Source organism: Protopterus annectens, chromosome 10.part0 (genome assembly GCF_019279795.1).
Source record: "Protopterus annectens isolate FY-2018-M chromosome 10.part0, PAN1.0, whole genome shotgun sequence".
In the NCBI taxonomy this organism is placed as follows: domain Eukaryota; kingdom Metazoa; phylum Chordata; order Ceratodontiformes; family Protopteridae; genus Protopterus; species Protopterus annectens.
Genome location: NC_056744.1, coordinates 1010406867 through 1010434825, shown reverse-complemented (window position 1 = coordinate 1010434825; position 27959 = coordinate 1010406867). Strand labels below are relative to the sequence as shown.

At 41.1% G+C, this 27959-nt stretch overlaps 1 protein-coding gene across 2 annotated transcripts in view; it reads left to right on the top strand.

Moving 5' to 3' along the window:
* CTBS (chitobiase) overlaps window positions 1-27959 on the top strand; it is a 302603-nt gene that overhangs the window by 82850 nt on the left and 191794 nt on the right. For both annotated transcript variants that reach the window (XM_044085766.1, XM_044085765.1), the window contains exons 4-5: window positions 1385-1556; window positions 24687-24784. In XM_044085766.1, coding sequence (XP_043941701.1) covers window positions 1385-1556; window positions 24687-24784 — 270 coding nt within the window. The remainder of the gene's footprint in view (window positions 1-1384; window positions 1557-24686; window positions 24785-27959) is intronic.

Below are 27959 nucleotides of genomic sequence, written 5' to 3'. Positions count from 1 at the left end.
TGGGAATTTATCTACATGGCTGACAAGGTTCTCGGTGATTTATCTGAGCTAACTGATTCAGCATTTCTGAAGTATATATTTTTGAAGGCACTGCTATTGTTGGCAAGAAGATGCTTCTATAGCTGTGTAAACCATTTCCAACCAGGTTGCTGTTTAAATTTTAGTCACGTGGTTGCTAACTGTCCACTGGAAAATGCTGTCAGTGGCCATTCTGCTTTGGGTATGACTGCTTCCATTGTCTCTTTCAGTAATGGCCATTTGGTCATTGATTTGCAGATTTGCTTGAAGTTTTTGCTTTTTGGTGATCATTCAATTCAAACTAAATTATTATTTTTACTCCTGCACAGAAATCCCCCCCCCCCCTATAAACTTCAAAGTTACATCAAGTAATGGCACAGAAATTGCTCCTGACACCACCACCAAACTCCTGGGTGTAACTATGTATACATTTTTTTCCTTGAGCTTTTCTCCTCGGGCCTCTTCGGAAAATGGACATCTATCCAGTTAGACTAGTCTGGTCAACAAATAATAAATAAGTAAATAAATTCCAGGAATTGGGTGGTCTTTTGCACCTTATTAATTTGGGACTATGTTGAGTCCTTGCCTTTTGAACTTTTCCTGCTTCTGCTGGCAACAAAATGTACATTTTTACTCCATGGGATTCCTCTCAGCATTTAGCTATAGAAGAGGGCTTTCAAAGTTATGATGTAGCAGATGCATATTCAACGTGTTAAATGGTCTGTGAGAAAGCCTTCCACGGTGATACTTATCCCAACACATCAAGAAAGTGAAGTTTAGAAAGCTATCTGTCCAGCACTGTTTGAATTTACTTGTAAGTCAAGCAAATGTATAATTTTATATTCTTGTTTTTAAATTCTTTCTGGCATGATGTGCCCACTGTGCATGGAAGTTAAACTGGGGAAGGTAAGAGCTTGGGCACGCCTCCTCTAGCTTATCGTGTGATGTAGTACTATACAAATGCATCAGGCATACAGGCCATCAAGTGTAGGACCTAGAAGTTTTTCAGAGTTGTACCAGGCTATATTAGAAGAGGAATCCCAGTATTTAATCACTACAGAGGAACTCCTGGCAGATTAACAGATATGGTGAAAACACACCTTTAACTATTTTTCTCTTCCTTGGGAGCCCATAGCTAATTTCATTTCATACATTTGTCTTCATGTAAAACCTTCAACATCATTGCCAAAATTAAGTTCTAGGCAGCGGCATAAAGCCCAGTGTAGTTTAGCTAAAGATGTAATTTGATCAGCAGCTAGCATTAAAGCTTTTTAAGCTTGGAGTGGATTTTCTGAATGCTTTTTGTATCTGCATACTTTGTAATTTATGCAAAATAATTTAGAGGTTTTTTTTTTCTTTTTTCCAGGTTTCTTTTGATGTAGCTTGGTCTCCAAAGTGCATTGACAAGCGTTGTTATGATTACACTATGATTGCAGATCGCTGCGATTTCTTATTTGTAATGTCCTATGATGAACAGTCTCAGATTTGGGGAGAATGCATTGCAAGTGCTAATGCACCATATAACCAGACACTGGAAGGTAGGTAGAGAATTCTGTCACTGACTTTATTACAAAAGGCTGTTTAATTGCACATATTTCTGGGCATGGAATGACAAAGCAGTGATATTCGTATGGAAATTTTATCTTGTACTTTGAAAACTTTCTTTGCGGAGGACTGCACCAGTATGTCAAAACGGCTTTTTTTTCCTTATCAGCTTCAATTATTCTACTGGCCTGATATTTTTCAAATACTAATGATTAGTCTTTTATTAAAACAAGCATGCTGATTAGTCAGCCAAACCAGTGTGCCCGTTGTAAATCGAGCATATACCAACAGCAAAAGTCTGGCTGCTAAAGTATCATTGAGCGGACAGACTTTACTTACTTACTATCTTAAATGAGCATTAGTCTGAAGGAAAGAGTCTGAAACTAAAAAGCATGTCATTATGTAATGGTTTTGTTTCTCATAAAAATTTTTTTCCAACAAATCACTGAGGAGCAAAGTCACTAAATAATGACAGGCATTTCATTTTCAGACTTTCTTTCCTTCAGACAGTGCACACTTATTCTCCCTTTATTTATGCTTTGTCCACATTTTTTCAAATAAAAGATCGAGAGGTATGTACGAGAGCAGAGAAAGTACACAAGGAAAATCAGATATTTTCTGCAAACTAAAACATAATAAAAAGAACTGCAAGGACTGCAAACAAACTCCAAAACATGAAGAGCCAGGACCCAAGACCACAAAGTGGTACAAAAACTTTATTCCAAAAGACAAGTGCTTTTGTTTCTATTACAATCCAAGAGAGACTTCATCAGCTCTAATCCTAGTACTGGGGATATTATATATGCTGGATTGTGTCAACAATGCTTAGCCTTTTACATTGGTAAGACTGACCAAAGGTTGAGAGAGGATACATGAACCTCAATATAAAATTAAAAAGAAAAAAAATAGAAATGCTTTATAGCAACACCTTCTAGAACACCATGGGCATAGTTTTAAATTTCTTATGATTGTAGAGGTAGTCCGTAACATTAGGGGAGGAGCCTGGTCATTATTTTTGCAGAAACGTGAATGGATTTGGATATTATAGCGTAATGCTGTGGGCTGGCCCAGTCTTAATGACCTAGCATGTACTGGTTGCCTTTTAAAACTTAAATCTCTGTTGAGATGATATGTATTTTGGTAGTGTTTTTATAAGTATATTATGAATTTATTTATTGATTACTTATTAATTACTTTATTACATATATAAATTAATTGGTTGATTTTACTAACGTGATTGGTTGTTACTATTTACTCTGGCTCTGTTTTGGAGGGTTAGATCTGATGAAGTCTCTCTTTGGATTGTAATAGAGATGAAAGCGCTTGTCTTTTGGAATAAAGTTTCTGTGCCATTTCTTGGTCTTGGGTCCCAGCTCTTCATGTTTCAAACTAAAGCATACCTGACTTTCCTTGTTGTCTCGTACATCTAAACTGTCGGTAGGTTACAGTTTTTTTTTTTTTCTTTCAAAACGAAAAATAGCAACAGAGATCGTCCTTTCTCCATTGCTTCCTTGCTAAAGCAGTGATGTACTGTGTAAGCCTCGGAATGGAAGTCCCATATGTATGTCCAGTACATCATCAAAGGGCAGAATTCAGAAATGACTCGGAAGAACACCATAATGCTGTTTATACAAATACAGTTAAGAAAAGGAAGTAATCTATTTCTTAAATAATGTCATTGTATAATAGCAATAACCAGCTCCTGGGTGTGATGTATTGAAGATGTACCCATGGTTGCCTTTGTTTAATCAATCAGGCTTTGCCCTCATGATTAAACCACACCAACCATGAGTAAATCTTCAATATACCACACCCAGTCTTTGGTTAATGCTATACTGTATCACCCCTTCTAGAGTACCTGTTCTCTTTTTATTTCCTTCTTTGAGAAACCTTTAAGCCTGTGTTTTGGGGCAGCTTGTGATCTGAGTGTGTATCTAGTTTAGAGCTTGATATACTCCTGATCTGGGGAAACTTTAAACTCTTGGGCTTCAGATTTCACTTGTTTTTCATTTTTTTGTTTTGCTTTCTTGACTTAATACACAAGAATTTAGCTTGGCTTTGTCTGTCAATACTTGGGCTACATTAACTAGCCCTTAGTGTGTGGCTCTGCTAGAGTTTTAAAACCAGAAAATATGCCAGTAAAGTAATTTTATTTTCTTTCTTTTTATAGTCCGTTAGTACTGCCTTCTGTATTGCCTCCTCTGTTTATGTATTTCTGTAGCTCTCACGTTTTTCCCCACCCAATTCCAATTGTGCTTTTTAAACTTGGTGGCTTTTGAGCTGCCTCCCCCCCCTGCCCTACTGTAAATGTAGCTTTAGAATATCCTCCCCATCTTTTCATCTACTCATTTACTGAACACTGAAGGCTCAAAATGGAAAGGCCCTCCAATTAGTCTCTTAAAGCCTGCAGACCCGTTTCTTATCATTCCATTTATTTAGTGCACACTGCAATACTCATTCTGCGGTGGTGGTGCTGCGGTAGCATTGTCACCTCACAGTAAGACGTCCTGTTCAATTCTCAGCTAAAGCGTCTTCTGTGTGGAGACGTGCGTGGATGGGCGTACTTTCGTTGAAGGCTATGCATCAGGGCTGGCAACTCTGTACGTAAAAATCTACTGCCAGTCATTAGCGGAGTGGAGTTCTGCTGTGGCGACCCCCAACTAGGAAAAGCTGAAAGATACAACATACAACTTCCTTCTTTCCACCTCTTACTTTTGAAATCTGTAACATCTGGAACTGGATGACCAAATAAGTGGAGAGGCTGGGAATGGTTTTTCAGGAATCAGCTTTGCATTAGTGTTTCTGTTTTGCTTCTAGTGGGAGGAGGAGCAGAGGGGCATTGTATTATTTCTGAAAACTGCTGCTCTATTTTCAAATTATTTAGTGCATGTTTCTGCATCTCATCATTGTAAAGTTTATTTGCTTTTCCTTGATCTAGCTGCTAGTAGTGTGTCTTGAAATCACCTTAAAGCATGTATTCCCCATTGATGGCTTGTGTGCCTTAGAATCGCTTTGTAATTACTTGTAGTTATTTTTGTTCCTGGTAAATTTTCACTTTTGGGTAACTAAAGTGCGTCTTTACATTAAGAATACTGGGACTACAATTCTAGCGGCAGTAAAATGGCAGCCTAGTCTGTTGAAGTTGAGAATCACACAGGGACACTTTTAAAGCTGTATCATTTCAATGGCAAGAGGTCTTTTTAGTTGGCTTAGTCACTTTTCTTTGAGTCTATAAATTCCACTTCTTGTCACTCTGTGGCATTTCATTTTGTATTGATGCAGGCACTTAACTAAATTTTTACTCAGTATTCGCCTGTACAAAGACAATTTTTTTGCAGGGTGAGGAACACTGCCATACAAATTCAATTATGTATAACCTAGCTAGAGTTTCTACCCTCGCAGTGCCCAAATTAGCTTGCTGTACCACTTCTTTGTAATTCACCTAAAAGACTTGACACCATGTATGGGCACATTCCAGTTTCTATGCCGCCAGCTCAGTTGATATGAGCATCCTTCGACAATATAGGAATTGTCTCATGTTCACTGACGACCATCTAGTCTTTAGAGAATCAGATACAGTATGTGGGAGATGTCTCCTATGACACTGTGTAATTACAAGACTGTCACACAAAAGCATTCAAGATAACTGTCAAATTGTCAGTAACGTAAGCATCTCGCATAGTACTGACTCGGCACATAGACCGGTGTATGCTGAGGTACTTAAAAGCAACCTTCCTAAACCACAAAGACCTCCTAGACATTTGTACTACAAAAAGAATCCTCAGCAACCCCAAAAGCACCCCACTAAAACAAGACCCAACACAACATATACGGCCACCTCCTTTAGAGCCTCAACTACAAAGCCCATAAGGGAAGCCAACACACTACCCCACCTTTTAGTCCTAGGGAGACTCTATTGTGAGATGTATAGATGTCCTGTTCACCAGGTTGAATAAGGAAAATCTTTGTTAGTTGTCTTTCATAGGCCAGGATGCACCAAATCACCTGTGCACTTGAGTCATTAGACCCAAAGTACTAGTATGACACAGTCGTAGTCTGTGTGGGTGTAAATGACCTGAGATGTACCTCCCTGGATTATATGAAGAGAGACATTATGGATCTCTGTCACTATGTCCCAAGCTGGTATGTGCCTAGCATTGAGCATAATTCTGCTTTCACCAAGGATGATACCACAGTATGAACAAAAGATGGTTAACTTCAATAATTGGCTTAGTTTCTGGTGTCATTCCAGGAGGGTAAAATATTTGTTAGTGTAGGAGAATATGGTCAACCCACCACATTGCTTTGCCAGTGAGGGTCTGTACCTGTCCCCTCTAAGCTTTTGAATATTGGCTAAAACATTGTCCTATCCCATAGAGCCATTTTAGGCAGTGTCAAACTGACAAACCTTGCAATATAGCAAAACCAAATCAAGGGAATCTAAAGGTGTCACTGCACAGTGCCAAGAACCTGAACAAACTCCAGTCCCACCAGGCTCTCCTCATCCTGGAGAATGTAGACAGGTGTGCAGTTACTGAGACATTAATTTAAAGCCGCTTGGATTACCCCAGCATTACACACATGTAGGCCACCTACTGCACAGGGTTGGGCCAGAAGTGTCTGTCTGTAGCAACAACAAACTCACTTCAAGACTCGTCAGAGTGACACGCATGAGCTTCTGCATGTCCAGATTTCCATAGGCAAAGTGCCATATCATGTCCTTGCTAGCTATAGAGCACAGAAACTGTAGTTCATACTTGGATTTACTGGAAGCTCTCCCCATTCAAGCCAGTCAACATATGGGTGATTTCAACTACCCCACTATAAACTGGGATACTTAAATGACCTCAGACTTGCAGGCCGAGAGATTCCCTGACTTTGTAAACACAAACTTCTTGGTCCAGATAGTCCATATGCCCACTAGGGGTGTAAACATACTCAACCTGGTACTCGCAAATATGGGAAAATGCTGTACCGTCCCCCCACCCCAGTGTAGTATTCTCTCTGGTAAGGTCAGACCACAAATTTGTCTCCCTCATAATAAAAATAAATTTTGTGACACTCTGGCTAACTCTGTAACATTTCAGTAATATTCTAAGCCAAAGTTGATAACCTCTCAAAATTTCAAGCCCCTTGAAACCCTAAGAACACAGCTGCCTATGGGAAATTGTTCTCCGAGACCCTGTGCACTCAGTTCAGTAAATATTGAGATAGCTGTGCCCACCAGAAACACACCACCTAGGTAAAATCCATACACAAATAGGCTGAGAACAAAAGAAAAAAAGTCCTAACCAGGATTAGGAAGTGATACAAATAGCATGATAAAAACACTATAAATTATCTAAACAAATGTCCAAGAAGGCAGGTTAAGTCTACTAAAGCCAAATTTGAGGTAAAGATAATCAGTGGACAACCATATGGCTGTCTTGAGCTACGTCTGAAACCTCAAAAGCAGTACACAGCAGTGTGCAGAACTGATTACTAATGGAAGCACCTACACAGAGCTAGAAGATATAACAAATCTGCTGGCCAACAAATATATCTTCAGTTTTAGTCCCCCAGGCTGCTTCACAAAGAGATACTATCAAACATACCCCCCTCCAACTATCATTAGAGAGGACGTCCTTACTGTTCAAGGCCAAACCCTCCCCCCACAACAATGGCCCCCAATAATAACCCAGGATGCCTGGTTAAATAGCCAGAAACATGACCTGTCAGGACCACTGGAGTCTCTGTTTAACCATAGCCTCCAGATAGGCTTTGTGCTATGTGAATGGAGAACTGCAACAGTCATCCCTCTGCACAAGGGCAGGCAATCCGCAGACCCCTGAAACTTCAAAGTCTAACTAGTCTCGTATGCAAAACCATGGAAAGAATTATGAAAATAAGGACAAAGGAAACCTTTAAAACCTGGATCCATCCTATTTTGGCTTCATCAAGGGCGGATCATCCGTACTCATCCCAGTGGACTTCTTTGAGAGGTTAACCAAGGCAGTGGATGAGGGCAAATGGTGTGTACTGCCTGCCTTGACCTAGCTAAGGCATTTGATACAATATGCCACTCAGGCATTGTAAACAAACTCGTGGATATAGGCATAAGCCTTTGTTGCACACTTTATTGCCATCTGGCTCTTTGATAAAACCCAGGAAGTTAGGATAGAGGCTGGTCACTAGCAGAGCCCTTCAGGGTTCTGTGCTGGGTCGACTCCTTTTTGGAATGTACTTTTCGGAAGCCAGGACCAATGTAAAGGGCTTCTGGGTGACCAAGTTTTCAGATTATTGCAAACTAAGAGCAGTCACAGAATTCCCCCAAGACACTAACATCCTACAGGAAGGACGAACACAGACAAATGTCTGGTCCTAAGCTACGGCTTAAACCTTAACTGCCAAGAAGTGCATAATAGTACTTTTGGGGAAGTCAGCCACCCTAGGAAATTACCTCATTGATAACGCAGCCCTAAGAATAGAACCAGTTCTCAGGGATTTTGGTACATATATAGATAATGGCCTGGTTTTTGACCAACATGTGTCTAAAGTTATAAGGAAGTCGTTCTGTGTTGATCAGCTTGTAAGCAAGAGCATGACATTTAGGTCAGAAGAAGTCATCAGTCCACTGTATTTGGCTGTCATCTGGCCCATTATTGAGTACACCCCCTTCGGCATGTAACTGACCAGGCACATGCAACGAATGGAACATCCAAAGGTTCCTCAAAAAAAAAGAATAGAGGGCTTAAACACCCTGTCCTATGCAGATTGCCTCAAAGCCCTGACTCTGATTCTGTTACCTACAGATTGTTAGTTGATCGATGCCTAGTGTACAAGGCACCCTTGGATCACACTCTGATGTACTTTTTGCATGTCCACTAAGTGAGTAGCATCAGGATTATGCAATCTAAAGATTTAACGTTTGCTTGCAACATAAATAAAACATGTTGGAGTGATAGCAAGTGTCTCAGAATCCTCATTCTCTAGAGTAGGCTTTTCATCTGTGTGAAGAGGAGGTTTCCCCTAATCCTGCTAAAGAGAAACCTGAACCCAGTGGATGGGAAATTGGAAATAGACCTCAAGTATAACAACTATGTATTTAATGGACCGAGGCAGCCTGTAAATCATGTCCTAGCTTACATATACCCCTTAAAGTTAGCTCTAAGCCACATGTAAAACATTGGGGATACATTTAGGAAGCTTTGCTAAACATAAAAAGGCCAGCACATAAATTTAAGGGATAAATTTGTGATGCTTGGCTTGGCTTATAAAGACCCCAGGGGTTTGTTAGCGAAGTATGACCCCTAGGAACATAATGTAAAAACTGAAGAATGTTCATTAAATATGTAGGAACATATTAGCCTTGCAGCAGTTTCCACGTCCATTTTAGAGCAGAAGGCAAGCAGCTGCATTTGCTATCCTCCCACAAAGCAAATAATCCAGGCAGTAGAATGATTTGGTAAACAGGATTCCATATCTTGTAATCTGGCTGCTAAGTACTATACATAGTATAGTATATCATAATAGTTGTATTTTGTAGCATGTGCTGGTACAGTTGATGACTTGCCCATCTGAAGTGACAAAAAGTAATGCTTTTGAATTTGTTTCATCTGTGGATGATGATGGCACTCGTGTACCAAAACATGCTTCTGATACAAAGGATGTTTCAGTAAAGTCAAAAGCTACTACAAAATTAGTACAAAACATGCTTGGTTTAGGACTCCACAACATCCTGAATACCAACCCACAATGGTCCTATAGCAGATGCATGTAAATTCCACCCAGACTGGTCCTTGCAACACTGAAATAAGTGTAAAAAGACACATTTGCAGACTTCCCATTATCAAGGGATCATGACACATGTGAAAACTGCCCCTATATAATCTTCATATATTTAAGTCCTACAAGGAAGAAAAATGCCTATAGATAGTAGAATTTTGTCTTGTTTGAGAGCATTGTTGTGCTTTCTTGAATCTGTGTGTTACAATATGTAATGTCTTTAGGCAAAGTTTACATTTATTCCATAATACTTTGAAAAAGGAAAATTTGCAATTGTCTTTGTGTACATCTGCATGTCATGTCTTGCAACTTGTTTATATTGGCATATGAGATTAGTGAAATGAATTAGGCGGTAAAATTCACATTTTACCTGCAGGACTTTTTAATTCCAGTACTCATCTGTTTATTTTGGCTGTTCTTTTATGTTTTGTAATGGTACTTGGATAGAAGCCCTGTAACAAACTGAACTTAAACTTGCTGGGGACTTTCAGGGGGGAGTCAGTCCTCTGCTTCATCTGCTTGGGAGTCACCTGGTTTTCGTTCCCTTCTTCTTACGTAATCTCAGGTGAATGCATAAATGTAAAAACTAAAAACGTAATTAGATTTTTTTCAGGAGTTTCTAGTTTTGCTATACTGATGAGCCCTAATAAGGGCTAAACATGGCTGTAGATAGTGAAATCTGTCACTGTTTCCCTGAGTATATTATTAAAAACTAATTTGGCATTGTGTATTCATGATCCATTTTGCTGAAACATTGCTCCCTCCCCTGGGGAATTTTAAATATCTGCTGTGATCATGATTCCTTGATAAAGAGAGGTTTACAGAAGTGTTTGTGCAGAAATTCGTGAAGAGTTTATTCTAGACCGTAAGTAGTAGGTCCTTCAGCCAGATTTAAGGATGCCATCCATATACAGTGCTGTAACCATAGTATGGATAGTGTCTTGGCCACACCACTGATAGAATGCGATTCAGGAGTACACCTGCGCATCTGTGATAGAATGTGATTCAGGAGTACACCTGCACATCTGTTATCCTGTGGTCATTGTTGTAGTGAAAATGATTGTATAGAAAGCAACAGCAGTGTGCCGCATTTTTCAATAGTTCACGAGGTGGCACTTCTAAGGGACATCCCTTATGGAGTGCAGGAAGCTGGTATTTCATGCATCATATTCAGTATGTGCCTCCTACAGATCCTGAGTGTGTAAGGCACTTGGAGAGGGCAGGCTATTTAGGAGAGTGTATGGCACTGTAGAGACTCTGCTTCATGGTTTAATAGTGCATTAGGCATTTGGGAGAATGGCCCTGTCTTTTAGACTGCTTTTGTTTGTGTGTAGTCTTAGTCTCCACACTGTAAACACTTTAAGCAATTGTTGGGACAGCCTCTTTAGAAGTGTGCACGCATGTGCAATTGTTGGGACAGCCTCTTTAGAAGTGTGCATGCAAGTGCAACTCATGCTCCCGTTGTAAGGGCAAAAGGCAGTGGAGGGGGTTTACAAGTCTGGTAAGGCACCTAGCAGCATGTGTGAGTGGTGCTCAAGGCACATGGGTTCTGATGTTGTACTGTATGTTTGACATATGGTTGCATAGCTGTACCATGTAATGACCATGGAATCTGTTTGGCAAAGTGTAGACTCTAGAATCTTGGCCTGTGCTCAAGAACGGACAGCATATTTGTGAAAGATTATGAATTGCTTCATGCTCATTACTTATTCATGTATACCAATGCTTTTTTACTTATTTTGGGGCTTTATATCATGTGAATGACCTCACATGGGTGAGAGTCTTGTAATTTGGGGGCCATTCCTTCCATACAGCCCACCAGTACATGCTAATCTGTTTAACTGTTGTGCTGCATCTCACTACTTGATGTTGCTGCAGCTATCAACTACTTACCCTATAGTTTAAGGCTTCAGCTACTCTTGATTTACTGTCCAAATGTGTTGTATGTGATACCCTGTGCTACCCACTACAATTTTCTCTGGTATTTCTAACTCCAGTCTATATTAAATCCTCAGACGCTTAAAATAGTGAACACTGACACTGATTTATCGACCCTTTAAAAGCAAAAGCTTGAAATCCCGAAGACATGAAACAGCAACCCCCGCCCAGGAAAAATCGCTGTTCCACAAAAAGAAAAAAACAATAAAGTGGGGGGCTTCACTCCCCCACACATCTCCCCTCTACTTAAATATAGCAACTCCGAGATTGCACTAAAATCCTGAAAATGGCCCAGCGATGACCCCCCCCCCCCCGGGAAAAAATCACTATAATAGACCCTCTAACTCCAATGTAATTCTTACTAATTGTATGCATCATATGTAGCAAAAGCAGCTGTCAAAGGTGTGTCTCCAGCCACCAAGGTTACACTACTGGCCTAAACTTTTTTTTATAAAAAGTGCTTTTTTTTTGTTAGCTTCTTCCTCTGCTCCCCTCTGAAAATGAGCATTCTCTCAGCAGGACATGCCTGATCAACAGAATGTAAATAAAAATGAAAGAAACAAGTGTGTGTTGGTTATGGATGCCTGCATATGTTCAAAGGGCGGCCCTCATTTCCAGAGGAATAGTGGCTTGTCCTGTTAATGCACTTTAATTCTGATACAAAGTAGTTTCAGCTTTTAGTGCACATTATAACTGTCTTTAAAATGTGCTAATACTGTTATTCATACTGTGTGGTTCATTTATGTAGATATTGCACAACACTTGCCCTGCCTGCCTGTTAACTTCTGTAGCCATATACTGTAGTTGTCCCTGAATTGGGAATTGGCCATTGCCCTACACATTTCTGTACACTAGCAGTAGATACCACTGATCTAATAAATGACATCTCAGCCGTTTGCAGAATGGCTGCAGAAGATGTGCTGATATATAGGAAATAAAAGGGTAAAACCAAATTGGCATATCGGCAAATAAAGTATGCTTTACACCCTTTTGACACATGATTCTACAGACTCTTTAAGAAAATGTCCTGTCAGGAAAAGAAAAATCAAGGTAAATGTCACCTAACACAGGACAGGAAACCGTGCAGTCATAACAAATGGGTTGTCCTGTCGGCCAGGCAGCCCTTCGGGTCGGCGATTCCAAAAAGTCTGTCCGCTTCGCTGATGTCGACTCACCCGACCGCCATCTCTGCTGGTCTTCGGCATAAAGGCATCAGCCAACGCCCATTTCTCTCTTTCTTTCTCTTGCCGCCGGGAAGTGCCAGTTGTCAGAAGTGCCGCCAGGTCAGATCCAGATCTACTACCGGTATACTACTGACTACTTCTAAAGCTAAGTACCAACCCCAAGTTTCCCTCTCTTGCCCTTCAGTCGAAATCAAAAAGTCAATAACTGTTTAACTTGTGGGAAACTCAAAAGAAACAACACTCTTACCTTCTGCCTGCCCGCCTTGCCTTGCTAGCCAGTTAGCGCTTCAAGCAGCTGTTCCCTCAACGCTTCTTCCTTCTCAGGCCACGTCAGCTTATATGGGCGCAGTTTTTTGAGTTTGTTTTACGCTTTTTTTTTAATGATCCTCCATATGCACAATTAATCAAACCAATCCTCTAACACAGGACAGGAAACCGTAGCGGTATAGTTCTGCAGACAGCTTATTTATTGAAACTAGACCATTATGGTAGCTTCCCCAGTGAAACATTTGACATAAACAAATAGAATTGCAGAAAACTTTTTCTGGAGAGGCAGAACTCCAGCCATCCCATTTGCACTCCCAAATTGTTTGAGACCCTGGAACTGCCCTATTTGAGAGAGACTAGTTTCCTATATATAGGTTGTCAGTATCAAAAACTCTGGGGTTTATATCCCAGTCCCTCCCTGTTTTTCTTTTCTTTTTTATTATCCATTAAGGAGGGGTTTAAACACAAATGCTGATGAGCTACTGAATTTGGCACAAGAGCACTACTGGCTGAGCTGCATCTTAGGGTGAACTCTTCATTACCCTGCAGGTGCTGTGCGAATCCATCGAATCTCTGAATCTGTGCATCAAGGGCTGAAGATTGTAACACTGTGTACTTCTTGACAGTTTACCACTTTGTTAAAAATTTGTGTGGAATATTAAATATGTGATGATACTGTGTTATAGAAATATCTTCACTATTAGTCCATATCTCACTTACACAATTATTATCCTAACTAAAAAGTTACCCTGCCTTTTTGTGCTGTTTATCAGACCTTTGTGTTTGTTTTATACTGATGCTAAATGGGGGTTGTTTTATGTGCGAATACATTTCATAATGTTATGTGGCTGTACTAGTGTTGAGAGAACAGTTGGCGTAATGGTTAAGGTCTTTGCCTGCTATGCAGAAGTTACAAGGTTTGAGTCTGACTTCTAGCCAGTGCCAGTTTGAAGTTTGCATGCTCTCCCTGTGTGGAGTTCCTCCCACCTCCAAAAAAAAAAAAAACATGCTGAGTGTTTGAGCAGCAGCACAGACGCACTCTGCATGGTGTCCTGTAGACAGAAGAGTTGTATAAGCCAACTGCTTTTGGCATCTACTGTGGTGCACAGTATCCTCATGATAGGAGAACACGGATCAGAGACTGCGTGCCGTGGCAGGGCTAGCCACTCAAGTGTTGTGAAATATGGCTCTAGTTGATTTGGTTGTATTGATTAATGTTGCCAAAATGGGCATGGGTATTTACTGGTAATAAGTGGGTTGAAGACCTGGTCTACCCCCACCTTGTATCAGGAAGCCATGCCAACAGTGAGAGGTGTGTAATTGCTGCAATTGGCCAATGTGTGCTCGTCGTAAAGCTCAGCAGCCCTCAGTCAATAAGCTACTGGCCAGCCAGTGTTCAGCTGCCCAGCTTGGGTTACCTGGGATAGCTCTGTTGAGCGAAAGGTGGGCATAAAAACACAATCAACCTGCCAAACATGAATCAAGAAGTGCTACACTCAATGCAAGTTCACTGAGTGGATGGAACTTAGAAGTAGATGGTAAGGAGAAGGCTGGGCATTATTCCAGGAGTCGAGATGGAAGGGCAGTGCCGTCTGCTAAGGAGGAGGACAAGCTAGAAATGGTGTGGGAATTGTGGTGTGGGAGAAGCTTTAGAAGACAGTGTGGTAGGTCATCAGAATTGGTGACAGACCACTGGTTGCTGCAGTCAGTAGCGAGCAGTGGTCAGAGAAGGCTGTAAGGTCAGCAGAGGCCAGGGTGAACATGTGCAAGTTGACTAGAGAAAGCACAACAGTTCAAGGAATTATGCAGGGCTCTAGCACCTCAAAAAGAAAAGGAACTGAGTAGAGTTGCATCTCCAAAGCAGCATGTGTGAGGACTACAGAACATATATGTGGCTGAGCCAGGTGTGGAAATAAAGTTCATAAGGAAAGTGGGTGATGGACTGCAGAAGTCCAGGAAGTCACCAAAAGAAAGGAAGAGTGCAGTAAAAATGTGAGATTAGAAACAACATACCAGGCTGTAAAGAAGTACTGGTTGGCTAACAAAGAAACCAAGAAAGGAGTTGAAATAGTAAAAAAAAAAAAAAGGCATCAGAGGCAATCTTCCAGCTTATGAAATGTAAGTCAGTAGATGGAAAAAGAAACTTTATTAGGTTGCAAGGTAAAGGCAGAAAGATAAAGAAGGTAGCCAGACCCCCTTCATAAGGTCTGCCAGCAAAAACTGCTCGCCAGTTCACAGGACATCAAAGGCAGATGGAAAGATTACTTCCAGCAGCTTCTGAATGAAGAAACTCCCACAGAAGCTGAATTGTCAAAGACACAACCTACAATGAGAGAAGAGGAGGAGCCCACCATTGAAGAAGCAAGAACTAAGAAAAATGAAGCCAGGGAAAGCCGCAGGCTCAGATAAGTCACAGCAGATATGACCAAGATGCTCTGTGAGACAGAGGAGAAATTACTCCTAAGGGTACTGTGTGGCAAGAAAGGCATGTCCCAGATGACTGGAGAATGAGCACACCAGTGTTCAAGAACAAAGTGGGCATTCACAACTGTGAGCAGTACAGAGGTATCAAACTTCTGTCATATTTGCATGAAGGTTCTGGAGAGGGCGATTTGATAAACAAATACACAGTGCAGTTAGAAAGTAAGGTGGGAGGTGAGCAGTTTGGATTCCGATCAGGAAGCAGCACAGCTGACCTGATGTTTGCAGTGAGACGGGTACCTCAGAAGAAACTGTAGGTGATGAAAAAGTCCAACTGGGCATTCCTAGGCTTGGAGAAAGCATATGACAAGGTCCCAAGAAAGCTGATTTGAGCAGTCCTGCGGTAGCTTGGACTCCCAGAGACATTAGTAGAATTAGTGCAAGCTATGTACAAGGCTGCAATGACTCAAGTATGAACAGTGTTTGATCTCACACAGGGATTCCCAGTGGGAGTGGATTCGTCTCTGAGCCCCCTGATGTTAATGCTGGTGTTGGACTGCATTAGTAAACAGGTCGGTGGGGACAGATCAACAGAGTTGCTGTATGCAAACGATGTGGCATTACAGGCAGACTGTGAGCAAGAACTTCAGAAAAGGATAAAGGGAGTGGAATGCAAAACTGAAGGCACATGGGATGAAACTGGGTACAGAAAAGACGGCTGTAATGGCAGCAAATGGTGGAGTTGAAAAGAAGCTGAGAATTGAGATAGAGAGGGGAAAATTATAGTGGAACAAGTTAGCAACTTTAGGTATCTGGGAGAGGTGGTTGAGAAGAGAAGTCTGAATAAAGAGGTCAAAGCTAGAGTCAGCCAACTGGCACAGGAAGGTAGGTGTAGTATATGATGGAAGAATGCCAAAGAAGCTGAATGGCAGGGTACATAAAACAATGGCGCAACCAGTCTTACTGTATGGTACAGAAACCTGGGCAGTAATGGCAGAGCAGTTGAGTAAGCTAGAGGTGATGGAGATGAAGTGCTTGAGATGGGTGGTAGGATGTACCCTGTGCGACAGATGAAGAATTGAGGACGAGTAGAAGTCAAAGTAACACCAGTTGCAGAAAAGCTCAAAGAGAACAGATGGCAGTGGTGTGGACAGTCTGGTGAAGATGATTTGGGACATACAGGAAGAAGGCAAGAGGAAACAAGGGTGTCCAGCAAAGGGATGGATTGTGAGAGAAAACGAGGGTGTCCAGCAAAGGGTGGATTGTGTGAGAGAAGACCTGTGACAATCAGGCAGGAGAGTGGCATCAGTTGATATGACACCTCGACCCCATGTAGATAATGGGGGGAAATAGGGATGATGATGGTGGTGGCAGTACTTGGCTTGTTTGGGAATATGCGTGCACCTTTTGTATGACTTTATGCTTTGTACTGTTCATTAAGTGCAGCAAGACAGTATATAAGGAGACTTCTTAATACTGTACTGTCAGTGGTGAAGCTATATTTGTTTTACGTCTGGGCTTAATAATTCATATGTATATTTTATATAGGTTCATAGGTGTGTACTAGGCTAATGGCCCTGGAGCCTTTACAAGCCTAGCCCATAGAAGTGCTCTGGCATTGTGCTGCCCGACATTGGTTCCCAGTGCCTCTATCAAGTAGAGCCACTGGAGTGATCCCCTGAGTGAACTTTTATTTCCCATCTACTTATCAAGATTTCTCTTGAAGAGGGCCAGTGAGGTGCTCTGCTTGACATGTATGGGAGGTTTGTTCCAGAGCATGGGCAGTCTCTGGGTTATGAACTTGTCCCTGCCGCATGTTCTGTTGATTGTGGTAATGAGGTTGAGGTCTCTGGAGCATGTGGTGTGGAGGGATTGGGATTTCTTTAGATCTAGCATTTCTAACAGAGCTGGGTCAGAATGACTTTGTAAGTCAAGCAGTGATCGCCTCTTAGTAGACTATATGAGACGGAGAATATCTGGAGTTTTTGAGTCTGTCCATTTAGGACGTGTTTAAGGCCTAGGATCCTCTTTGTGAGGTACTTTTGTGGCCTGTCCAGCTGTTGCAGGTGTCTAGTGAGGTACATGCCATAAGGGGCATTATACTCTGACTGGTCTAATGACAGAAGAGTAAAGAGAAATTATGACCTCTTTCTTCCTGGATACAAAACACTTGGTAATGAGATGTGCCACATAGAAGAACTTTCTGACCACAGTGGCAATGTGGTGGTTGAAGGAGAGGTTGCTGTCAACCTGTGTCCCCAGATCTCTTATAACACCTTCAGTGTTCAGTGGGCTCCCATCGATGTGGCAATTGGTGGGAATTGATTGGTTCCAACACCAGGCATTGGTCTCCGTGAGGCCTTTCTGTAGGATGTCTCCATCGCTTGGGGAGTTAATAATGGCTCCCAACTTGCAGTCATCTGCAAACTTGGTCAGCCAAAAGCCCTCTGTGTTGGCCTGAACTTCTGAGAAGTAGATGCCAAACAGGAGAGGACCCAGGACTGATCCCTGTGGGACTCCACTCATGACTGGTCGGCAGTCTGACTTGGAGTCCGCTATCTGTGAGCCAATTTGCAACCCACCTAATGATACAGGGGTTGATGCCTAGTTTGGTGAGTGTATCAATAATTCTTGAGTGAGGAATGGTATCAAAGGCCTTGGCCAGATCAAGGTAAGCTGTACAAACTGCCTTACCTTCATCCACAGCTCTGGAGACTGACTCAAAGAAGTCAACCAGGTTGAGCAGGCATGATCTACCTTTTACAAAACCAAATTGTGTGGGATCTAGAGTTTGGAGATTCCCTGTATCTTTGCTAATTAGGTCCATGATGATGTGCTCCATAGACTTGCACATCAGACTCGTCAGGCTAAAAGGGGGATAATTTCTAGGGTCTGTAGTCACTCCTTTATGGAGAGGGATGACTGTAGTAGTGTGCCTTTCAAGTAGGGACAAAGCCTGAGGGGAGGCTGTGAGTGAACAGGGCACACAGATGTGGGGCCAGTTCACTTTGTAATTCATGTAGACCACAGCCAGGGATATTGTTGGGTCCCATGGAAGCTGTATTCTTGGCCTTGGACAATGCAACTTTAACCTGTGCTGCAGTAATGCTGGGTGCCTGGCATTTTTCAGGTATTGAGATTGGTCCTTTAGGGGTGGAGAGCAGGGTAAAGTTGGCACAGTATGTTGGCAATATCTGTTGGCTCAGTATAGGATGTACCATTGTGCAGTAACTCAGAGCAAATCTGGGTATTGCCGTGGGGATGCTTGATATAACAATAGAGGCTCTGTGGTTGTTTTTAGTGTCTGCCACAATTCTGTCTTCATAGCTGGCTTTGGAGGTTTTGATGAGGGATCTCAACTTTTTGTTGAAGCTAATAAGGGAATTTTTCCAATCTTGGGACTTCACCTTGTTCTGCAACAGTTTCTTCCTTCTGTTGTAGATTTTATTAATGGTAGGGGACCACCAGATTGGCTTCCTTGTTTGGAGGAGAGTGTCTTGGTTCTGTTGGGTATGGCTAGTTCCATGCATTTATGTATGTGTTCGTACAGTGTATTGGTGTATCTGTTTTCCATTGGCATGGGTGCCGTGAAGTTAGCCACCTCTGTTTTTAGGAGTCCAAAGTCAGCTGTGGAGAAGTTTTTCATTTTGGATACTTTTGCGTGGGGTGTGGGTGAGATGTGGATTTCCATGGTGATTAGTTTGTGGTTGGGTTTAACCAGGGAGGAATTGACAGTTGGTGTCGAGCAACAGTTGCCCATGTTAGTAATAACCAGGCAAATTATGTTGCTTCCTCTAGTGAGGGTAAGAATGAGCTGGTCCTGGGCATTGGAACTGATGAATTCCAGAAAGCATTGGGCCGATGCATTGGTGCAGGAGTAGTTTTCCCAGTTGATGGAGGGGTAGTTGAAGTCACCTAGTATGAGAGTGTTAGGTTGGATCCTGCTTAGGAATGTGGAGTGAGAGTCTTGGGACATGGTTGGGGACCTGTAGCAGGCTACAACCTGAATCGCCGTCTTACCCAATGTTAATTTTACCTGGAGTATCTCAGATGCGTTATGCTGGACTACTGGTCTGGAGGTGTGCATGTCCTTTATGGATATGGAAACACCACCGCCTTTGGAGCTTCAGTCCATATTCTGGGGCCGAAAGGTGTAGAATGAATTATAGCCTAGCAGCACAGGGGTGCTTTCTGCTGGTCTCCATTACAGCACAAATGTCGATGTTCTCCATTTTGAGGCATGCTTCGAGCGAGTGCATCTTGAGATTTAGACTTCTAGCGTTGAGCAGCATGACCCTCAGATTGCATTTATTTATAGCTGCTGCAGTGGTAATTTGGTGCTTGGAGCACTTCCTAAAAAAGGCACTATAGAGGTGGCAAGAGTCTTAGCCAGTACCTGGAAACCCAGGGGTGAGAGAGGCAGTCTCTGGCAAGGCATTGAGGTCTGTCAGTCATGTCATCCCAAGCAGGCAGATACTGGATCCCCTTAGAATGACACCAGAAACTTGGCCAATTGTTGAAGTCAATCATTTTCTGTTTGTACTGCGGTATCATTCTGGGTGATGGTAGGATGCTGCTCAGGGCTAGGGTCATACCTGCCTTGGCCACATAATCTGAGAGCTCCACCATGTCTCTCTCCATGTAGTCCAGGGAGGTGCATCTCGGGTCATTCACACCCACATGGACAATGACAGAGTCCTACTTGTACTTGTCTAGTGACCGCCGTGCATGTTATGTGTTGGATTCTGGCACCTGGTAGACAGCTGACTGTTGCCTTCTCTTTATTCAACCTAGTGAGTGGGACATCAGTATACCTCACAATTGAGTCACTTATGATTATTGTATTGGGCATGCTGTTTTGCCTTAGGGGCTTAGGTTGAGGGGCACACTGTGCAGGTGAGCTATGTGTCTTGTGGTTTGTGCTGTGTTGTGGTGGTTGAGTGCGTTTCTGCCTTGGAGGTCTCTGCTGTTTGGGTAGATTTCTATTGAGAGCCTCCCCGAAGGTGGGTGTGTGGTTTTTGTTTTTATGTGAGGGCTGTGATGGTGGATGTTCTGGAGGGCTATGTGTTCCATGTGGTGTGGTGCAGGTGTTGACCTTCTCCTCTTGACCAGCTATTCTTGGCTGGAGAGTGCATGGCTTCCAATTTGGAGATATAAGCACATCTCTCACAAGTTGGGAGGTAAGAGGAGAGGGCTGACTGTGTACGAGGCAGTTGCTACACTGCCTCAGAATGCCCAAGTTCACCAGGTTAATAGGACAAAGCACAGGAAACTGACCTTTAGACTTGCCAGGAGGGATGGTCATTATTACTAAGTACTGGAGCTGTTTCCTTATGGGACGTCTACTGCTGATAGCACTTAGGTGTGCTACAATGATCGCTACAAAAAGCCTGATACAGTACATTGTTGCCAGGTTTTGTATTTGATTTTTCATTTGCTAACTGGTTGGGTGGATCACTGGGCCACTCTATGGACCATTTTCATCAATAGGTCTGCCACAAGGGCAGTAGTAGTTGAAATGCACACACACACACACACACACACACACACACACACACACACACACACACACACACATAATGTATAAGAGGGGAATCAAAAAGCTGCTAAGCAGTTGAAAAAATTGAAAATCTACTATATTTTTCTGGGAGGGCATCATTTCCCAAATGACTTTTAAAAACTGGAGCATGCAGTAGGCCCCAAAATTCTCACTGACCTCAGTGCTGTCAGAATATAATTCGTAAGCAGCACTTGCTTTGATACCTGTGTTAATATCCTTTGAGGAATTACTAGGTTTAGGGGTTTCAGTACTGAATGACCCTAATGCTGTACCAGCTGTTCAGAAGCCTAGGCCTTGTATCCCTTCACCTAATTTGATCTCTGATACAGCACCCATTTGACTATTGAATCTTTGCAACAGCAGGCATCTAAGTTGATGCCATTGACGAACCAACACGTGAATGTTGAAGAAAAAAGGAAAGAAAAAGCACCTTTCCCAGTACACGTAGAGGTGATGAAAAAGTTTTGACATCAAGCACACTACCTGAATCCTGAGCAAAAGGAAAATTAATCAGAATTGTTCATCTCCATCTTCAGTAGGCATTTCTTTCATTGGTACCTTGAACTACATGAGTGAATTTTTCAGCTGGCAATTAGGGGAACCCTTCTTCATTAGAAAAGAAGTAGAGGGAAGTGATGAGCTTAGCATAGAATGTGAAAGTGCTGGTATTCAGTCATCTGATGCACAATCAGCTGCCACTAAGGGAGGTCATAGAATTTATAACATAATGTATAACACATCTTTGTTTAGGCAGACTTGGTACAACACACACACACACACACACACACACACACACACACACACACACACACACACACACACACACGCACACGAGCCTAATCTTGCCACTGTCTCTGACCACATCTAATTGGGATGGAAAAGCTGTGCCCATGGCAACTTTATCTTTTCGTTAGGAGTGAAGGTTGCTAAATACATAATTGGTTAGTAAATTTGGAATGCTGTGGAAGTTCCACATTATACCAGTTCAAGAAACTTGCAGTCTAAACAGAGTAGTAATATTACTAGTTGAACAGAAAAGTGTGGGAGTTCATACACTGAGATGTACTTGCGATACTTTTGATGCTGCATCAAGTGATGCCATGATAGAGGCTCCCATAAGAAGGCTTCTGACTAGGAAATGAAGATGCCAGAGGCAGATAAATTAATGCTGTGGCACAGGAATTCTATTTGGTTAGCCAGTACAATATTATTGTTCTAGAAAAAAGGGATAAACCTAGGTCTTCTTTTGAAAAACTTCATGGTCTGATAAATAGTGTTCCATCTTCAAATGCCATGAGTATTAAAATCAGTTTGCAAACAAGTCTTTAGTCTGTTTGGATCCTTTCTCCGATCCCAACCTGCATCTTTCAGTCTTGGTCTCCGGTCTGTTGCCATGCAAACCACCACGGAATGGAATTTCATCTCCTGCTGTGCAACCTTAGTATACAGGTGTTTTTATGTAGTCTCTTGTTACTGTTTTTCTGTGTGCACGTGTGCATGTGAGTGTGTGCGTGTGTGTGTGTGCACGTGCAACCATTGAAAATCTTGTTGCAAAACAGTAACCTTTTAATTTTCTTTCCTGACTTTCAGGCAATCTGCATTTTTTTTTTCTCTCTCCCTCTTCCATTGGCATGCCAGCCCCAGGTCCTAACTTCCACTATGCTGAAGCCAGTCTTTTTACCTCTGTGTCTGTGGTAAGGTAGTAGTTCCCAGCAGAGGATACAAATGGTACCTTAAGAAAGCAGCAGAGGATACAAATGGTGCCTTAAGAAAGGACGGAACCAATCAGTGCAGCCATTTGACAAGATTTTCACTCTGGAGATGCATAAGTATCACAGAGAAAAGATACAAAACTACCCTATTAACCAGCCTTTGTGTTGCAGACAGCTTCATTCTAGATCTTCACGTGCACTCTGACTTTGTCCAGTGATGTTGGTCAGAAATGCAGGCTAGGACAGGCTGATTAAGAAATTTAAGCCATTCCTGTAAGGTCCCTGTATGGAGGCTTCCCTGACTGGCAGCAATGAGTAACGTCATGGAAATATAGGTCAACTCCAGTGTAACGAAAAGTATGAGAATGATGAGTTTGCTTATCTTCTAGACCCTCAGCACTCCAGTGTAACAGCGCAGTATGTGAATGATGATTCCGCTCATTGCATTAGACCTTCAGCACAACCTATTTCAGCACCCCTTCCCGAAGCCGTTCTTATCCTAAGTCATCTTCCCACCGATCTTTGACTATGAACCATTAACCGAAGCTATTACAGAGTCAAAAAAGCAAACTGTCAATGGTCAGCTCTTTTATGCAAAGTATTAGTAACAAAGGGAAGAGAGGTAAATAGGATGTTACCTATATCTGGGCATAGCCGGCCTTGGGCATAGGCCAACTAGGCAGCCGTCTAGGGTGCCGATTTAGCAGGGGTGCTTTACCAGTATTTATTTGGTGTAGGTAGACCAGGATGGGGGCACCAGTTAGTGTGGTGGAGGGCGCCATGGAGCCCTTTTGCCTAGGGCACCAGTTGACCTAAGGCCGCAACTATATCTGGGGGAGAGGCAGTTGGGAGAAATGTGGGAGATTTTCTTTAACGTTATTAAAAAAAAATAAATAAATATTTTAATAGTTGGTTGAAAGTGGCTTAATAAATAATTAAAAATATGAATATGTAAAGCATTTAGTGGGAATTATATGATGGTCCTTCCAAAACATATTATTTTTGAAATGGTTTATGGTGTATGCACTGCAGAGTTTTGCAGTACATCATGCACCATAGTTACTGGTATTTATATTAAGCTGCATCATCAATTAAGTTATTATGCAAAATGAGAGGTAGCAGATAATTTCTGTATTTGCATCTGTGAATGTAGATGCATCTGACTGTTTTTCTGGAAATTTAAAACTATGGGAAATTTGAACACAGTGTGACGAATCATATTGAACAGTTAGAAGACCTAAACAGTTTGAAGCAAAACTACATCTGTGCGTTAATTAAACTTGACATGTTTGTGTGTGGGTAATTTTTGGCATAATGCCCAAACAGTCAACTGTGGGTAAATGTGTTGTCAACGTCCAGACATTTTGCTATTATACAATATTATTTCTTTCCTTTTTTAAGCAATGCAGTTTATTATAAAACTTGGTGTTTACTCTGTTACTAATTGCCATGCCTAGGTTTACTTTGGGGATGTATTCCATATGTTCATCTGTGCGACTACATCTCTACCATGCATTCCTTTTAGTGCAATTATCTTTCAGTAGGTGATAGGATTATGGTGGTATGCACACGTATGTATTTGTCTTCAAACAATGCTTCAACTCCATTTACAGATTCTCCAGATTCCCTCTTACTCACGCGATCTGATTTTTATTTTTTTTTATTTGTTTTATTTATATACATAGCTAGATAGAGGGGATAGCTTTTTTTCTGAGCTATTGGTGTGTGTGGGATTGTGGAAGTTAATTTGCTTTTTAGGTTGCTTTAATTTCTGTATAATCTGTCAGATACTCATTGCTTTAAGCATTTGGGTGAAAAATAAAAATACTCAGTGCAAGGTGAGTACTGTGACAGTGTAAAGCATTAATACTCCGTGCCAGCTGAGTGCCGTAATGGTATAAGGCATTAATACTTTGTGGCATCGGAGTGCCTTAATTGTGTAAGGCATTAGTACTCCATGCTGGCTGAGTGCTGTGAATATATAAGACATTAGGTGCTGTGGCTCCTGGTACAGCGGAAGGCTACACTTAAACTTACAGTTTACATATATTTAGACTTCATGACAGAAAACAAGTCTTCTGAACACTGCAGTACAGCATGTAGCACAGAAGGTGGCATATTAGCTGTATTCTCTTTTTACTGTTTGGTAAAAAAGGAATACTCCTGAATCATACTTTTAGAACTGATCATGTTAATACTGGGCCATATAGTAGTTTCACATTTTGTGACATCAGCATTTTAGTAACACACAGCTCATATTGTATGTGTTTAACATAGGGTACATGGATTACATAAAGATGAATATAGACCCAAAGAAGCTTGTGATGGGTGTTCCTTGGTATGGATATGATTATCCCTGCCTTAACTTCACTCGGGTAAGCTACAACAACAATATTTGTACATAATGTGTTATCTGTCCACTTACTGTTAAAATAAAATGTGTTCCGAATATTTTAAATTCATTTCTCAACATAACGCCAAATGTATTAATTATCTTGATACTACCATTTGTCAAACAAACTCTGGTTTCAAGTCCAAAGTATTTAGGAAAGGGACATTTTTCATTAGTTATTTATATTTCACTAGTAATTGTCCTTTTTGGCAAAAGAAAAATTTAGTGAGGGGACAGGCGATTAGAGTTGCCGGGATGACATATAAACAAAGTGATATTGGTATTGAACTAGGAAAAATACAGGAGATGTTTTTAGAAAGAGATTATCCTATTAAACTGGTAACTGATGGTATTAAAGAGGTGGAAGGTAGTTGGGGCACTAGGTTCAAACTGCTTCTAGGTGTTGGACTTGACAAGTCCACTGGACCCCAACCTGTGGCCTGTTACAATAGAGCCCTAGTTCTCGAGTTCAGTCAACATCGATCGAGTGCAAGATATCGTCAAGAGAAATTGGTGCCTTTTTAGGTTTAATAATGAAGTATTAGAAGCGGTAGGTAGGAATCCTCTTTTCATTAAAGACAGGAAAGAACTTTAAACAGATATTTGCATCAAAAATAAACCCCCTCAACTATGGAAGAGTTGGTACTAAAACCTGTGGTAGATGTAAACAATGCCCCTATATTTTTAAAGAGGATTTTATTATACCGAAGAATCAATTAGGATGTAGAGTGAAATTTAAAAGTGGGAATTGTTCCAAAAGGTAATATACATGGCAGTATGTGAAGTGTCTCCAGCTTTCTATATTGGCAAAATGGAGAGGGCTTTAAGGGGAAGAATTTACGAACATCTTTACGATATACATATCAGTAAAGAAAGTCATGTCCTCTTTAAACATGCCGGGATATGTGCCAACTATAAATGTTTTAAGTTTTGTATTATAGATATGCTGGCACCCAACACAAATGGGGGAGGGGGGATTGGAAGCCTATTTTATTAAAAATGGAGTTAAAATGGCAGTTGAGACGGAGAGCTGCTCTCCCCTCTGGATTAAGCAATTCTGTGTCTTTGATGCCTTTGTTAAAGGAGAGCACAGCCTTAGTATTGAATTGACATCTATGATGGTGTTTTCAAGATGCACTATTTAATAATTCTATAGATATTTACATTCTTTAATGTGTATATAAAAAGTATATATTTTCTTAATTTATTTGTATTGTAAAAACAATGTTTATGGATGGTTAAGTTTAATCTGACTGTTTAATCAAAACTTAGAGTGGTTAGTAATTTTTTAAAATGGGAATCCAATCAGGGGTTAATATGGTGGATACCAATTAATTACTTTTTTTAATTATTGCAGGTAGAGGTATTTAAACTAGATTAATTCTGTGTAATTTATCTGATAAAGTCTCTTTCCTATGAGACGAAAGCGCTTATGAACTGTGTTTTTTTCCTTAATTAAATTTTACCATTTTTACTGGACCTCCATTGCTGTGTTGGACTACACTTTATTTGATTTCTTGTTTCTAAATAAAATAGGTAACTGAGCTGTAGTTATCATGCAGTTGTATACTATAGCAATAACCCAAGGCTGGATGTGAGTAATGCTGAGTTTTGCCCGTGGTTGGTGTGGTATGGTCATGAGGGCGAAGCTGTGGTCAGTGTACACCAGCTAGATAAACAGCCTTGTACCGTAAACATTTTCTGCTCCCAGTAGTACATCTGAAGTAGCATGATACCACATCCCTTTATGTGATGGTCCTGTTTATCAAGTTATTTGATGTTAGTATTAAACTTTACAAAATGAGCTTGAATTGTTGAGCACTAGTTTGTTGAAGCTACTTAAAAAAAAAAAAAAAAAAAAAAGCCTTGGTAAACTTCTACCCTACAGGTAAACTTGCAGCTTTTGAAAGGCCGATTCCAAATCAATGTGATATCTGGATGAAGAGTAAGTAAAGAGACACTGAGATTCAGGATATGGTCTACTGAAATTGCTTGAAGCAAGATGGCACTGTATGAAATGCAGAAGGAATAACATCACATTACTTGTACATTCCTAACAAGTATGTTATATTTTCTGCTGTAGCTGTTCCCTGATGATATGGCTATAACCATGACACATTTTCTCATTTGATTCAGAACAGTTGTGTTGTCAGCTTTTAATATCCAGCCCTAAATGCAATTTACTTTTGCTTTGAAAATACTGAATTTCTTTCCTTGTTGATTATATTGACTCGGGGTAGCTTTTCTTTGTAACATTTTAGTAACTGAATTGCTAAGTTAGTATGTGTACATCCCTGAACTTTTTTACATTTTGTTTTTACATTTATAACTACAAAGTTACCCACAGAATCTCAAGTTTATCTAGCAACGCCTCTTCTGTGATGATGACTGTATGTATTCTCTAGGCCGTGGTCTGAAGCATCCACCTGAGCAGTAAGTTCTTGACTGCAGTCAGGATTTGCTAGTACAGTGAATCCATTTCAGATTGCCAGAGTCCAGACTAATTTGTTTTACTGATTCTTTTATTTCAGTATGTGAAAGAAGTGGCCACTGTGCTGTAATAACATACTGGCTGTACTGCCATTTTTGGATAGCTTCCACCAAGGCAGGTTCTGACCACATATTCCCAAGTTGAAAAAAAAAAACTGTCGTTTGCACGTCTCATTTTTGACTGCCAAGCCTGTTTGTCTGAATTTGCCTAGTACTTTCCTAACTTGCTGAATGTATTTTATTGATTTATTAGCATGTTTTTACCAGGTTAGGCCAGCTTGGCCTAAAAATACTCTTTTCGGCAGAGCCCAAGGAAAAAAACAAAATTGCAGTTTACATTTAAAGATTACACTTGTTGAGAGTTGTTAAACAACACATAGTCATGAAAGCTAACAATACAACGCATAAAAAGGATGAATTATATAATTCTACATTGCTACAGTTTTCAGGATGTTATCAATCAGATTCTGGATGGGTACCGAGCCATTTCCTTTCTGAAGGGGAATCTAGCTCATACAGTTCAGATAGTATAAAACAGCTTGACTGCTCCCTGGTTTCCGAGTTAGAGAACCTGCTTGTAAACCTTAGATCATGGCCAGTTAACTACTGTGTCTCTCTCCACCACTCTAGAGAGAATCTTTTGCCATTATAAAAAATAATGTATGATA